The 16842-nt window shown below is 35.9% G+C and overlaps 1 protein-coding gene across 3 annotated transcripts in view; it reads left to right on the forward strand.

Moving 5' to 3' along the window:
• ASXL2 (additional sex combs like 2, transcriptional regulator) overlaps positions 1-16842 on the forward strand; it is a 116490-nt gene that overhangs the window by 72818 nt on the left and 26830 nt on the right. For all 3 annotated transcript variants that reach the window (XM_005686939.3, XM_018055539.1, XM_018055538.1), the window contains 5 exons: positions 104-212; positions 3799-3949; positions 10822-10937; positions 13976-14105; positions 15195-15341. In XM_005686939.3, the coding sequence (XP_005686996.2) occupies positions 104-212; positions 3799-3949; positions 10822-10937; positions 13976-14105; positions 15195-15341 (653 nt within the window). The remainder of the gene's footprint in view (positions 1-103; positions 213-3798; positions 3950-10821; positions 10938-13975; positions 14106-15194; positions 15342-16842) is intronic.

Raw genomic sequence — 16842 nt, forward strand, 5'->3', positions numbered from 1 at the left:
TCAAATGAGTGTTGATCCATTAATTTTTATCTTAATTCAGTGTTACATAGGCTATTCAGAGACTAGAAACTAATCATTGTGTTCTTTCTGTTTTTTTTGACAGTGGAACTTCCCCTCTTGCATGCCTGAATGCCATGCTGCACACAAACTCCCGAGGTGAAGAAGGCATCTTCTATAAGGTTCCAGGTAGAATGGGAGTATATACTTTGAAGGTAAATATTTTTGTTAGGGAGTCATTTTTAAAGTAAAAACAGGAAGTGACTATATATAAATAATACTTGAATCATAGAGACAGAATTCTGTTCTTGAAGAGCTTACTTTCAAGAAGAAGTAAAAATTTCAATCCCATGTCCAGTACTTTTTTTAAAATTAATCTGTAGCCATGTGTAGATAGATTGGAGAAGTAACTTCACTTCATTCTATGCTGAAAATTACTTCCAGGGACTTTTTAAAGGGCCTCACATCATTTAAATAATAATGAGTGTTACCGTGGAGCATATAGCTTTAATGCTTTATACTACTTTCTCATTTAATTCTCCGTTACAATTCAGAACTGTGGTTATTATTTCTTTATTATAATGGAGAAAGCCGAAGTTGGATTTTCTTGCCCAGAGTTGGCCAGATAGTATTAGAGCCAGAATATGAACTCAGATCTGACTGAATTTCCATTTTCTTTTACCATAACAAGCTTGCTAATTTCTAATTCCTGCACTAAAAAAGGGATCTTGACTTATCATTGTCCTTACAGTTATAAACAGAGAAACCAACTCAAATGAACTTGAGGAAAACAGAGAATTTATTAGTTCACGTACCTCAAAGTTTTAGGAAAACTCAGCCTGAATTCAGGAGCTCAAATGATTGTCATCAGAAATGGGTCTCTGCTTTCTTTTGGCTTCATTGTAAGGCAGGCCTTCTCCTCACCTACGTGACTTCACTCCCAAGCCCCATTCTGCATGCTGTAAGCCTGAGGGGAAAGAGTCTCACAAACTGAAGCAGGAGCCCTTTTAGTTAGTTCTGTTGTAGCTTAATTGGTGTGGCTTAGCACGAGTGCCTGTACCTAAACAATCACCTTTGCCAAACGTATTGAATCTTCTGATAGCTGCCCTTAGGTTCATGATCACCCTTGATATGAGGGTGTGGTTAAGCCCTCTCTAGCCAGATGGATTGAGGAGAGTGTTATTTCTCAAAGGAAATTTATCAGCAGTGACTTACGTCCACCTGTGTGTGCAGCTCTTTTCCCCTCTTACCTTTTTAGCTTCGGCTGTAGTCATCACTGTGCTTGGTGGTTGTGTGCAGCACGCTAATTTTTAAAAGATCTAACTCAACTTTAGTACCTTCTTTTAAAATACCTTGTTCAACTTCTTGGGGTTACAGGGATCTAGCCCACATGGAGCTTTCTATGTTTCTTTTAGGTTTTAGCTGTTGTAGACCTTCCATATTGTTAAAAATATTTAGTAAATGCCTGCTCTGTACTGGACACGTAGAGGCTATAAAGAAGGATGAATTAAGGTTCCTGATCTCTTAAATCTCACATAGTTACTGAAATAATTAGTGACAGAATGTACTGTGCTATAAAGTGCTGTTATAGTGTAGAGAAATAAAGATTCATCTTGAATAAAGGGATTTGGAAGTTTTTGTTTTTATTTTTGCTATTTTAAAGTTGTAAAATTTGAGTTGAACTTTGGTAGATAAGTAATGGGAGGAAGGGCCTTCCAGGACAAGGGAATAGGTTAAGCAGAGGCACAGATAAAAGGATTCAGAATGGACCTGGGAGTAAATTGGAGCAGTTAGACCATAATCTGTGTGTGGGCTCGTGTGGTAAGGAGTCAGGGTGGGGTAAATGTTAGGTGAAGAACACACTTTGGAGGCTTTTGAAAACCTGACTCAGCAGTTGGAGAGAGGAGGAGGGAGGGTAGGCATGTGTTGAGGAAATGGCAGAGGCTTTCAGGGGAATAGCATGATCAAATCCATGTTTAGGAAGATAATTCAAGTAGGAGACACTTAAGAGTTAAGCAGGAAAACTTGTCAAAAAGATGGTTATGATTGTTTAGGAGTGATAATTGGGCTGTACTATGAGTGACTGGGGCTTCCTTGGTGGCTCAAATGTAAAGAATCTGCCTGCAGTGTGGGAGACCAGGGTTTGATCCCTGGGTCAGAAAGATCCCCTGGAGAAGGGAATGGCTACCCACTGTAGTATTCTTGCCTGGAGAATTCCATGGACAGAGAAGCCTGGTAGGTTAGTCCATGGGGTCGCAAAGAGTCAGACACGACTGAGCGACTCACACTTTTCATGAGACTGCTAAAAGAGATGGAGGCAAGGAACATTAGAGAAATAAAATGTGGACTCCTGGGAGTAAAAGAACAGGTGCAATGATTCTAACATGTGGGGTGTGAGTTGATCCTGGAGGGATCACAAGTTTAGGAAGATAGTTATATTTGTACTAAAGTATTTGTTGAACTTACGGATCAAGAGGTCTCTTTGGCAACTAATCCGTAAAAGTTTCCAGGATTTTGAAAGAAAGAATAGAAAAATAAGGGATATGTATTTTAAGAAAGTGTATAACATGTGAAATGGCACTGGAGTTAAACATAAGTGAGAAAAAACAGTTTCTTACCAGATCAGAGGTTGCTTTCTTTTTTTTTCTTTTGACTACACCCTGCAGCATGTGGGATCTTAGTTCCTCCATCAGTAATCGAACCCATGCCCCCTCTGGTGCAAGCTCAGAGTCTTAACCACTGAACCAAAAGGGAAGCCCCCAGAGATTACTGCCTTGACTATAATGTTGTGAGTGCCAGTTGTAGGTAGGATGGTCATGTGTCAATTTTTGATCTGATAATAAAATTAAATTGTGTGGGAAAACAGAAATTATATTGAGAAGAAAAAAAATCATTCGTAGTTTTATAACTTAGAAATAACATTCACTAATGTATTGATATTTTATATACTATATAAATACATAGTAGCCAGCTAATATTTATTGAACCCTATCATATGCTAGGCACTGTACTAAGCATTTTATTTACAATTATTAACTCATTTAATTTCAGAATGATCTTTTAAGGTAGGTGCTATTACCTCATCTTACAGGGAAGCTGAGGCATGAGCGTTTAAGACTTTGCCCAAGGCTGCATCATTAGGAAAAGATAAGGCCAAAATTCAAACCCTAGATTCTTAATTTTACAGCTTCCATGTTATATCTATCATACTGTGGCTGACACAGGAATCGTTTTTGATTAGCATTCTCACTATGCAGTGCAGAAACCAAAGATTCATATGATTTTTTTTTTAATAATTTCTTTTATATTTGACTCTTGCTACTTACTAGCCAATTTTTGGAACCAAATAGATTCAAATAATTACCATCTCTTTCTTGCTGTCCAGACTCTTAACTGAATTTATAACATATAATTGCACTTATATACACACAAATATATATACATTATATGGATGATGGGTATGCTTACATTTTAAAAAATTGTTATTGTATACATTTTATAGATTTCATTTCATCATTTACCTGGACTTATATATAGCAAGTTTTTGTCTAAGGCTCTGTGTTGTATGTGCATAAGATTGTCATGTATAATTTTTATCTTTGAGTATAGAAGCAAACAGTAGCTGATTTGACACAAAGAAGAGAGGTGACAGGAATCAGAAATTGCTGGTTCTGCTACTGAATCTTACAATCCTAAAAAATAATCAGCACAATTGCAAGTCACAATAATGCATATCAGAAATTTAATTCTTATTTGCTGAAATGGTAATGATTAATCCTAATTGGATGCCTACATTTTCAGAAAGATGTGCCGGATGGGGTGAAAGAGCTTTCAGAAGGTTCAGAAGAAAGCAGTGATGGTCAGTCAGATTCCCAGAGTTCTGAGAACAGCAGCAGCAGCAGTGATGGTGGCAGCAACAAGGAGGGAAAAAAGAGCAGGTGGAAAAGGAAAGGTAAATCCACCTGACCCCTCAATACAGGACTGAATGCCGTGGGATAAATGCCCTTGTTAATAGTTCTTCTTTTTCCAGACCCCGGGTTGGTTATTCTCTTTCCCTTACTAGTTAGATCAGTACTGTCCCATGGAATTTCCTGCAGTGATGGAAGTGTTCTGCATCTATGTTGTGCAACTCAACAAAGTAGTCACTAGCACCATGCGTCTTTGAGCGCTTGAAATATAGCTAGTGTGACAGAGAACTGAATTTTCACTTTATGTTAACCTGAATTTAAATAGCCACATGTGGCTAGTTGCCATCACATTGGACAACATGGCTCTACATTTTTACCTGGGTTTATTTTCAGCTCTTGGCTACCTGTAACCCTTCTTAGGATACTATTATGTTATTTACCTCTTTAATACTCTCTTCTAAAATTTGAGGACTTAATTGCTTTAACATCTTACTCCTTACTAGGAAAAGAATGCTTTTCATTTCTACTAGCAAAGACTAAATTTAGTCTGCTAGTCTTTGCCCTCATCTCCTGCTTGGTTTCTGCTTTATAGTTTACCCCAACCGTTTTTTAAGAGAATAACATCTTTGTTGCTGCAGCTTCCCTGGGATGAATTTTCCACTTAGAGATACATTTTATTACCTAGTCTTGCTAATTATCTGTAGCTTCTTTTTCAACAGTCTTTTTGAAGAGGCAAAATCATTTTTACCCCAGTATTGGTAAATAGAGCCATATATGGCAGGACAGATTTTAAGCCAGCTCATGCTGGCTACTTTATAAGGACTGATACAGTGATATGCCAGAGCATAATAGACATCCAAGAATTTCCCTAGCTTGGATGTCCTCTTAGGTTTCAGTTGTAGGTGAGTTGTCTTTGGATCTAGAATTTAGAGTTACACTTATTAGAATAATTGACTCAGTTTTAAGTGCTAGTAGAGCTGTTGATTTTTGAACTGTATCAGAAAAGTCATCAGGTTTATTACCATTTCTGTGTTAATGTGTGGACTACTCTTGGAGAAAATTTAGATAACTGGTTGCGTTGTCTGAGTTCTCTCATAACAGCTGCTACACGTGTTATTTGGACCAATTTTGAAACCAGGGGATCTTAGCTTTAAGATCACAACCACTTAGAGAACAGCCCAGACCCTAAGTGTTATGAACAAATGGAATAAAGGCAAGGCAAGATTGGGACCTGTGACCAACATTCCTTTTTTTAAAAAATCATTTATTTGGCTGCGTAGGGTCTTTCTTAGTTGCGGCACACAAGATCTCTGTTGCAGTGTATAAACTCCAGTTGTGGCACATGGGTTCCGGAGTGCACGGGCTTAGTTCCCCTATCAGGCGCTGAACCCACGTCCCCTGCATTGCAAAGCCGATTCTCAACCACTGGACTAACAGGGAAATCCTCAGTATTCTTGATATGTATTTTTTAAAAGTAATCCCAGTCAGTAGTGAAGAGAGGTGTGTCCAGGGTCTTAATGTTTCTCAGATTATACTAAAGACCCCCCCCCACACACACACCTTTTTTTTTTTGAAAGATAGAACCAAAAGTATTTAGGCCTCTTTCTCTTCTCTGCTTCCCCCCAGTTTACATTTTTCTTTTTAAGTTTGGAAATTGTTGATCTAGGATTAGGAACCAAACCAGGTCATCAGGCAAGATTCATAATTTCTGGATGTGGCTGGAAACAGGGAAATCAGCATTAAAGGTGGTCAGTAAACTAGGAACAAAGTCACGGTTGTGTAGGTCTTTGCTTTTTGGTAGCTCATAGGCTGCAATAGCTGTTTAGGTAGTGACTTACATGGTTGTGAAAGGCTATCTGTGAGGTAAATGTGTCGTGATTACAGGAGGATTTAAGAAATAACAGTTGAACCCCATTCTCAGTAGCTTCAGTTCAGTCGCTCAGTCGTGTCCAACTCTTTGCGACCCCATGGACTGCAGCACTCCAGGCTTCCCTGTCCATCACCAACTCCTGGAGTTTGCTCAGACTCATGTCCATCGAGTCAGTGATGCCATCCAACCATCTCATCCTCTGTCCCCTTCTCCTCTCAGTAGCTTAATGGGTAGATTAAAATATTACAACCTTGCCCCATACTTGGCGAAATAATAGAAGATATTAACATCAAGGTTATAGCAAATTCAAAATTGTAGTCAACATAAATTATTTTCGAACTGCCTCTGATGCATTCTTCTCGAAATTGTCACAGTATTAACTACTTAGCCTCAGTTTATGTTGAGATCTTAAGATCTTTTCTGATTGTAGCCTGTTAAGCTGAGACTAGGATGAACTTCATGTGGTGTTTGAAAGGTGGAGATGAGAAGTGTATGTGATGTCATATGGAATTCACATTGACTCTGGCAGCTCTGATATCTTAAGAAATGGATAAATGCTAAGCTAGCAATAATGAAGAATGATTTAGTCTCTCATAGGATGTACTTCTCTCATTCTTGAGTCATGCATATGGCATAGGCATAGAAATGTAGGTTTAGTTTTCTATTGTATACATATGAGTATTTTTGTAGTCCAGTCCAAATTAAAGTGGAAAACTTGTAATTTGCAGTGATAGTAGTAGCATGCTGCAGAACAATTCTAAGACAATTGCAGTTATTAATAAAGGTAAAACAAATGTGTGTCTATTCCATTTTCTTATTTAGAGCTTTTACTCTCAATCTGACATCACTTTATTTCAAATGCATTGTAAGACAGGAAGAACACTGAGATAGTATCGAAACCCACTTCCTTTTATGTACAAAAATAAAGAGCTCTGACAGCAAAACTGATACTTCTAGTTGGAAATCGATAGAGATTCTCTTGAAATAGGTGTACCTTTCAGCCAGATAGGAACAGAGAGTAGAACCTTGAAATTCAGTCAAATGTTAACACTAGTTTATTGATTTCTGTGTGAGGTGGAAGAACTTAGGAGTTTGTAGTTTTGGTTCCTAATTTCCAGACAGGAAACAATGTTCAGAGAAGAGCTTTGTGGAATTCCAAGTCAAGGTAAGATGGAATAACACCAGAAAAATGATTAAAATCAACTTTTTCTGCTGCTTTTTTGGTAGGATCGTATCTAAGTGAAGTCTGCCTTTTCCCTGAAATACGATATTACAGCATGAAACAACTACATGTATTATTGTTTTTATCTTCTGATAAAATTATTTATTATTATTGTCTTTATATATTTTAATAGTAAAATTATTTTTATTATTAATTTGTGAAAATTAAAACTCTCCCTTAAGAGAAGTATTGCTCTTTTTGACCATGAAAACAATTTGGGGAACTTAAATTGTTACCAGTCTTTCAACAGTTAATCCTTTAACTGTATAAAGCTCAGTTTCAATTTTGATATTACTGCTCCATTTTTTCTGATAGTCCCCCTAATATTTCAGAGGGTCTCACTGAATATCTTCAGGAGAAAAAATAAAATACTAAGAGATTATTTACTAATTCTTTTAATTCAAATGCATCTAATATGAATAGTCCATTACCCTGTGGACCTTGTTCCATATGATAATCATTTGTTGAAATGGAAAATTCCCAATGCTATATTGAAAAGTGATGCCTTCTGAGCTTATACCCAGTGGATGGTACAGATGTATCCAACAAGCTGAAACTACTTCAGTAAACTATACAATATATAAGTAAAACTGGCTTTAATGAGCCTCAAGTTCTAAATCACTTTGGAAAGCTGGTTTCTCAGTATATTATAGTTGAACATGCATCAGAATCACCTGGAGAGCTCATTAAGACACAGATTCTTGGGCCATACCTTCACAGTTTCTTGTTCAGTAGAGTTGGGTTGGGATTCAGTAATTCGCATTTTTTAGATAATAATGGTATCATTCTTGGTACAATACCTTAGAAACCAGCATTTAAAACAGTGTAATAATAAGAGCAAAAGACTAGAAATTACTAAACTACTCATCAGAGTCCAGTGGAAGAAATTAGGATGCATCTGCACAATGAAATTTTGTGAAGCTGCTAAAAGGAAGGCGGTCCTTCAGTCTGTGCCTCTGTCTTCACATGGACTTCCCTTCTGTGTTTGTCTTGTGTTTAAGGTAACTCGTCATTTGATTTTAAGACCCACTGGGCTCATCCAAGAGGATTTCCTTGTCTCAAAATCAATTATATCTGCCAAGTCTCCTTTTCCAAATGATATAACATTTCTGGGGGTTAGGACATGGACAGACTTTTAGTGGCCACCACCTAACGCACTGCAAGTACTCACTCTTCTGAAACTGTGCAAAGTTCAAATGTTGGTTGTGTTCCTTAGTACCTGAGTCCTTTTGCAGGCTAATTAAATTTCTAGATAAGGAAAATTTAGATAATACCATCACAGTATGCAGGTGTTTACATTTAATATTTATATATAAATACACATCCCTGAAATTTTTCATATTTTTATTTGCATAGAAAAATGTCAACAAGGATACCAGTCCAACTATTTAGTTATCTCAGAGGGTAGAATTGGAGGAGATTGGGTGGGAATAGAAAGAGAAGTTGAACCTACCTTATTGTTCAAGTCACCAAGTCATGTCCAGCTTTTTGCCAGCCCCATGCCAGATTTCAGTGTCTCCCAGAGTTTGCTCAGATTCATGTCCATTGAGTTGGTGATGCCATCCAACCATCTCATCCTCTTCTCTTGCCCTCAGTCTTTCCCAGCATTACGATCTTTTCCAATGAGTCGGTTCTTCGCATTAGAGGATAGTTATAAGAATTCAATGAAATTCTGTTCAAATGAACCTAGCACAGCATTAGGCAAATAGATGATGTTTAATTCTTGGTTACTCTAATAAAGTTCATGTGTCTTAGAGATAGCGTAGGCACTAGAAGGATTAAAAGAGATGAGTTTATCAACATGTGTTTAAATTGTGCTTGCTCTTTGTAATTTTGAACCTTTAATATTTGAAAGTTTCATTAAAGTTGTGAGAACAGTATTTGGCATTAAGTCAACTCTGGGAGATTTTCCTCATTGGTAGGTCCTGGAATTTTCTTGATTTATTTTAGTTGGCTTCAAGATATGTTTATGGATTCATTTGCTAGAAAGGGCTTTTGCCTTAAAGGGAAACATTCCAAAGGTTTGCCCTGGTAATCACAGTTGGCTTTATTGTCTCTTTTCCAGGCCACAGTTAGAATTCTTGCATTCTTTAATGGGGTCATTTTGGTTGGTTTGTTGTTTATTTTTAGATATTGGGGGAGTTGAGGACATGTATATTCTCAGATTTCTGCAAACTATTAAAAAGAAAGTAAATATAGTTAAATATTAATAGTTCTTAGCTTTATTTTCATAATGTCCATTAAAAACATTGGTCAAATCAAGAAGACAGACAACAGCAAGTGTTGACAAGAGTGGAAAAATTGGAACACTCATACATTTCTGATGGAATTGTAAAAGTGGTGCAGCCATTTTAGAAGTCAATTTAGGACTTCCTTAAAAAGTTTAAACATAGAGTTACTGAAAAACCCAGCAATTTCATTTTTAGATATGAACCCAGGAGGGTTGAAAACATATGTCCAACACAAAATCCTGCTAATGAGTGTTCAAAATGGCCAAAAAGTGAAAACAGCCCAAATGTCTGTCAGCTCATGAATAACAAAATGTGGTATATGCATACAGTAGAATATTATTTGGTGATAAAAAGAATAAAGTATTGATACATGCTGAAACATAGATGAATCTTTAAAACACTCATTAAAAAAAAAAGCCCATCACTAAAGAGGGAAGTCAGTTAGGGGGAAAGAAGAATGACAGCTAACCAGTACAGAATTGTTTAATGGGTGATGAAAGTTGATTCTGATGATGGTTGCACAACTTTGCAAATATTTTAAAAGCCATTAAATTTTACACTTCAGGTGAATTGTTTGGTATAGGAATTGTATCTCAGTGAAACTGTTATTTTAAAAAATTGGTCAGCATCTGAGTGCACTAAGAATTTAGTTTCTTTTTGTTGTTGAACCATCTCAAGAATTATCCAACTCCATTTTTTGTTTTATATGTTACAATTAACGTTGTTTGTTTGTTTAATAACCACACTTTCTTTCCCATATATAAACCTCCAGTTAAGGCTGGGATACAAAGCTGAAGTTAAGTATGACGAGTCTTCTTAACATTGTCTACTGTTGTCGTCATTTTTATTTTTGAGTCTGAGTCAGCAATTTCTTTATGATCTTGTATCATAAATTATACACTGTCGAACTTTAGAGAACATGAAGATCTTAATTGTGTTTATTATAAGAAGTATAGACTCTTGCTGGGGAAAACCCTTTACGCAGTACTGAGATTTGGCTGAGTCTGATAAAACAGCTAGTGATGAAGTAGAGAGTGGTTCCATCCTGTGTATACCTACACTGATTCCATCAGAAGTCCTAAAGCACCCTTTCACATGGATATCAGAGTTGAAGAAATATAAGAATTAGAGAACGGTAGTGTTTGAGCTGGAATGACCTTATTGCCTTCATTTTAAGGATAAGGGAAACTGGAACCCGTTCTATCAACCCTGGGCTCTTCCACAATACCATGTTGTTACTAATACTGTCCAGTAGGTTCTAGAATCTTTTCTAAACTTTACCTTAGTTGATGACTCATGGTTTATATTCTGCTTCCTGCTTCTTCTGTCAATTCTATTGAAAAAAATTAAAAAATGAGAAGTAATGAATACTAACATTCATCCCTTCCCCATCCTATCATCCTTCAGTAGAGCTTTCTGAGGAAATAAACTGAAAAGGGAGGCTGTTTGCAGTAGACCTCCAAAAAGAAGATCCTTCCCAAAAATGTTTGGTCACAGTTCTTAATACAGGTAGCACTATATGATTGGGAAAGGAATGGTGCTTCATATCGCCTCTGATAACAAAACTTGGAATTGTCGTTTTTCTCCCCCTAGTATCATCTAGGCTGTCACAGCCATCTTCTCCTCATTCGGGCTGCCCATCTCCTACCATTCCAGCAGGTAAAGTCATTTCTTCATCACAGAAGCACAGCAAGAAGGCACTAAAGCAGGTAATCATGCTCTTCTGTTTACAGAAGTATACGCTCGTACATTAAAAATGCATGCTTCTGGCAGTCAATGACAGTTTCTTGAAAGGACATTAAGTCCTTATAAGGAAAAATTTTATACAGTTTCCCAATTAGTTTTTAATAATTTATGCACCTCTGTGTTACTTTTTTTTAAATCACATTTTTAAAGTTCCTCATTAGTTTCCAGTTTGCTATGAGGGGTGTGTATGTGTGTGTGTGTGTGTTACAAGTAGGTACTGAATTTTTTCAGGTTGATTTTTTTCAGCATTTATTAAGTCATCAGGTAGCTTTTTAAGTCAGCCAGTATGCAGAATTCCAGGGCTAGATTTTCTAATGTTAATCTATAGTTAACTCTCTGGAATAAACCCTGTTATGTTTGTTATATCATTTTTAATATATTAGTGGAATTTTCTTTTTTATGAGTTTGGCTTAGATTTTATTTTCTTGTACCATCCTTGTATAGTTTTGGAATCAGGATTGTTCTTAGCATCTATTAAGTTCTGTAGCTCTCTATATTTTTCTAGATTTTTGGAAAAAATAATAGAAATTAGTCTTGCAGATCTTACCTTTTACTGCTAGGGCGTTTCAGTTTCATTTAGTACTACTCTTGATTTCTGATTCTTTTTGCCAATTTTGGAAATTTATTTTTCTTAAAAAATGGTCTAGTTCACTTGATTTTTTTGTGTTTTTCTTTTGTTCCTCAGTGTTCTTTGTTTATAATGTATCTTTTCTCAATGTTACTTGCCGACTATTTTACTGGGCTTTTCAAGGAACTAGCTTTTCATTTTTTTGAAATGCAGATTATCAATACGTATAAATTTGACTAATAATTAAGAACACAGACCACTTCTATCCTTAGGTTGGTATATATAATAGAGCTTAATTATAACATCAAGCACTGTCAAGTATGTGGGAAAATGACTACTTGTAGTTTCTGTAGAATATAAATTATCATAGCTATTTTGGAGAAAAATTTTATAATATTTATTAAAATTTTAAGTGCACATACCCTATGACTAAGCAGTTAAATATTTGGAAACTTAACTTAGAAAAATGCATGTGTTCATACACAGAAAAATGTTTGCATTAAAGTTTGTAATAGGAAAAATTTACAAGTAGAGATACATACATGAATTGCTTCATTAACAGTGGCATATCCATACATTAGACAGTTACATAGGATTAAAAGTTTACTTTGTAATGAAATTATTCTGCACATATAAACATCACCACACTATAATGTTTAATAGTTAAAATCAAGATTGTTACAGCACTCATTAAAAACATACACATATCTGACATACATACCCAGAACAATAATATATTTTTAATGGAAACATGAATATGTATATATGTACCAACACACACATATGATGTAAGTGTAGAAGAAACTCAGTAAGGAAAAATAAGTTGATGACTGTAACTTGTTACCTTATTCATGACGTAAAAACTACTCTATTATTTTCTTGTAATCTCAGGAGTCAGATACTGTATTTTCTTTAAAGAATATCAATATGGGAAATTATGTAAATTAGATTGTTGATATGTAAAGTTTTTGCCTCCTGTGTATGTTTTTCATATTATTAGGTGAGAAAACATTTCAGTATAAGTTATCCTTTACCACAGTGAAGTTTCTTTTTATTGTTTGTTTTTTAAAATTTAAAATTAGGAACAGGGTTTGTATACTACTGAGGGAGGGGGAAACTGAATGCAGTTCTTAAAACAGAGAAGCTGTAAGTTGTTTCATTTTTATCTTATATCTGAATTTATGTGATCATAGCAGAAATAGATAAGATCAAGTAGCTCTATTAAATTTCGCATTAACCTAGAATGACCTACATACTGCGAATAGAAGGAAATAAATACTAGTGGCTGCCACACAGGAAGCCTACAAACATTTTGTATTCTGATTGCAAAGAATGAGAGATAAGCTGTCATCAATGATCAGACAAAACTGACATTATGTTTCTGCCTCACCTATTATAAATGTTATAAGTAAAAGGTAAGCCAGATATCAGAGACTCTGAGTATTCTTTTCTCCACTAACAGCTTAGATCAAGGAAATCAAGTGTTGCCACTGTGCCTATATGGCATAGCCAGAACAACATGTGAATGTGAAGTAGGAGAAAACCGTATTGTGAAGAAAGAATCGGAAACAAGTAGGCAGTTGGTTATTCCACACTTTTCTACCTGATGGTCTTGAAAGTTAAAGCTTCACTTGACATTTTAGTGAGGTCATAGATGTTCATCCTTTTTCTGAAATGTAGTTTTAGTTTCTTTGTCTTTTTTTTTTTAAGCTCTTGAATTAAACAGTTGCCTTTATGTATCTTCATGATTAAAACCTCAGAAGCTCTTTATTCTTCTGTTCATTCTAGTTTAGTATATTCTATAAGAACATCATAGAAATTAAAATATTCTGAAGTAACCAGAAGGAACCACACTTCTTATTAATAGAACCAGTGTTTTCTAATCTTCCCTCCCTTCGTTTACCACAGTGCTATAAATCCCTGAGATTCATTTAATCATTGGGCCAAATCTTACTGCTCTTACATAAGATCAAATTCAAGTAGTCATTTACTACTTTCTGTTCAACTGCAGCACCTCTGAAGCATACACAAGGGAAATATTTATATTTCTAGATAAAGTTGATACAAATGAGAACTGTTCTTGGTTCAGAGCTTAGAATTCTGTTTTCAGAATGATCGAAAGTATCTAATTCTCTGCTACTACAAGTTTGAGAAATCCCTGGCTTATTGGTGATTTTTAAGTTCTAAAAAATGTTAATGACAGTTTTTCAGATTTATATACGGGAGAATAGTGGTAAAGGTAAAAAATTCAAATTTTAAGGCTCATTTAGGCCTGTGTTTAATTAGTTTAATTGAGATTTTTGTTTACTTGGATAGATTTCACAGAAATTGTATAGTCAGCATGGTCCTCACCACTTAAAAGAAGTCATTTATTATTTGTTATTACTAAAAACTGATTTGTTTTGTTTCTTACAGTCAGTTTTCTCTTTCTAGGCACTAAAACAGCAACAACAGAAGAAACAGCAGCAGCAGCAATGCAGGCCAAGCATGTCCATCTCCTCCAACCAGCACCTGTCTCTGAAGACTGTCAAAGCATCCAGTGACCCTGTACCTGCCAAACCTGGTAGGCAGACCAAGTGTCTTTTCAGCGAAAGTTTCTTTTCCAGTATTTTTGTATACCAAACCCATATAGTCTATTATTTATTTTTTAATTATTGTATTTATTTACATAATCCTTATATTGCCAAATGCTCAGTATAAATCCTTTTAGGGTAAATGAAGACATTTCTGCAGAGTAATCATACAGTTATTTTAAAGTACATCATTGGGATTTGCATGTTAGAATAAGATCAGTGACTCATTCCCAAAATGTCTAGCAATAATATTTAGAAGCCTCCAATTAGTAACCTTATAAAGCTGATGTTTCCAAGTTGCTCAAGCTGAACTCTACAAATTCTCTCCTTTAAAAATATAAATCTTTCCTAAGAGTGCATAATACCTTTGAGTTTCCATTGGACATATCCACGGGCCTTTGGATTTTTTGTTACTGTTGCTTTTCTTTTGAATTTAAACTGATTCGAGGTATAGGCTTTTTTATTACACAGTTCAGTTCAATGCCAGCTTATTTATGAGTTTGCCAGATTTAAACCATGTCTTACAGAACTTTGCATTTTTGTTAGAAAGGAAATTTACCACTAGAAGCAAATAATGTGCTGGGAGGAAGAAAGGGGTTTTATTCACTTTTGACTGCTAATTCTCAGACTCAAAACACATTTGCAGGGTCACATTGCCTCAAACATAACTCCTTTTGGTTTGTTGTTATTCAGTTGCTCTGTCACATCCTACTGTTTGCAAGCCCATGGACTGACTGCAGCACCCCAGGCTTCCCTATCCTTCACCATCTCCTGGAGCTTGCTCAAGCTCATGTCCATCCAGCCATCTCATCGTCTTTTATCCCCTTCTCTTCCTGCCTTCAATCTTTCCCAGCATCAGGGTCTCTTCTAATGAGTCATTTCTTTGCATCAGGTGACCAAAGTATTGGAGCTTTAGCTTCAGCATAAGTGCGTCTAATAAATACTTAGGATTGATTTCCTTTAGGATTGACTGGTTTGATTTCCTTGATAACCTTTTAGTTAGCATTGTATGATTTAATTGTTCTTTTGATTGATTAGTTTCTATCTATAACTTCAGGGTTATATATTTTTACCCCTAGCAATATGGGAAGGAAAGCAATCTGACGGACAGTCAAGCAGCCCTCAGAACTCAAACTCTAGCTTTTCTTCTTCTTCGGTTAAAGTGGAAAATCATCTGCTGGGCCTGGGGAAGAAGTCATTCCAGAGGTCTGACAGGCTCCACACAAGTAAGTTACTTTACTAAGGACTCAATTCTCAGACATTAAATTGTCAACTCTGTGTTTGAAGTTCGTTACCTGCCAGGCTTAATTGCTGCTTCCTTTGAGCTCTTGACTGTTTTCATGTTCTTCCTTTCCTGCGTATCAGACTTCATTTCAGAATAAGATCTTTTTGTGGTTAATTTCTCTTTCTGACAAGGGGTTTCTTTATCCAGCATTATTAATGTTTTATCTCTGTATACATAGAAGGGCTTATCATTGAAAATGGCAAACTGAGCCACTTTTCCTGCTCCCTCTAAGTCCCACTCACTTAAGCAAGAATATGGAAAAACAAAAGATTAAACCCTAAAGAGTAAAGAAAACAAGAAGATAACAGATGGACAAGCAATATCACCAAATTTTGAAAGATAAAAACTGGATAGAGTTTTTCATAGAGCTGAGGAGCAGGTGCCAGTAGGAAGCAAGCCAGCTGAGCCTGTAGAACTCCAGACGGGTTTAAGAATTGGAAATACCATGTCTTAGAGAAGATGAAGCATAGGGTTGAAAAGAAGAACCTTCTTTAAAAGTTAATAAGAAGCAGTTTGATGCCTTAGCCTAGCAGGAGACAAGAGATTTATTTTGAGGTGAAAGTAAGTCTTACAGACTTTAGAGACACCACACATAACTGAGGACAGATAAGGAGGCAGTATACTGGAATCAGGGAAATGAAATAAAACACAGATACAGAATAGTGATCCTCCTGCTTGCTTGGTGTCCAGAATGTTAGTAGTGGGGCATGTTTCTATCTGCATTACTTTGTTCTTCCTCTCCACCTAAGCTTCAGCAGGAGAGTGAAGGATTGGTACTGAAAGAAATTGAGTAGCCTAAAAAAGAAACCAAACAACTGCGCCGACAAATTTATTGATTGCCAGCTAAAAGAGATCATCTGGAATTGACTTCTGTGCAGCTCATCAGTCTACAAGACACACCCCGGCACCAGAACTTTCAGTCAGTCTTCTAGGACCTGTTTTTGCTTGTGATTACCTTTGAAGAAAACCTCCATCATGGGAGAATCTGAAATATAGACTCACAAAAGTAGAGATAAGTCAAGAAGGAGAAAACGTTAAACAAATAACTTTAAAAGCTATGGTATTCACAGAAAGATATGAAAGATGATATCACATCCATGAAAGAACAGAATACTACTGTTTTAAAAAATCAGAAAATAAAGAGTTCCAGGATATTAGATACTGTGGGAGCAGAGATAAAAAATTTAGTAGAAGTACTAAAAGTTAGAGGTGGAAAAATTTCCTAGTACATAGGTCAAAGGAGAGATTGAAAAAGAGAGAGAAGGAAAAGTGGGAACATGAGTCTAGCCTGTCCAATGTCTTAAATAGTGGAAATGTCAGAAAGGCCAGAAATTGAAAGAGGGATAATGATGCAAGAATACAAGGAAAATAATGTGAGAAAATTTTGTAGAATTGAAAGCCACAGATTCCATTTATGTTTTAAACTGTGTTCTCAACTCCGA

This window comes from Capra hircus, chromosome 11 (genome assembly GCF_001704415.2).
Source record: "Capra hircus breed San Clemente chromosome 11, ASM170441v1, whole genome shotgun sequence".
Taxonomy (NCBI): Eukaryota; Metazoa; Chordata; class Mammalia; order Artiodactyla; family Bovidae; genus Capra; species Capra hircus.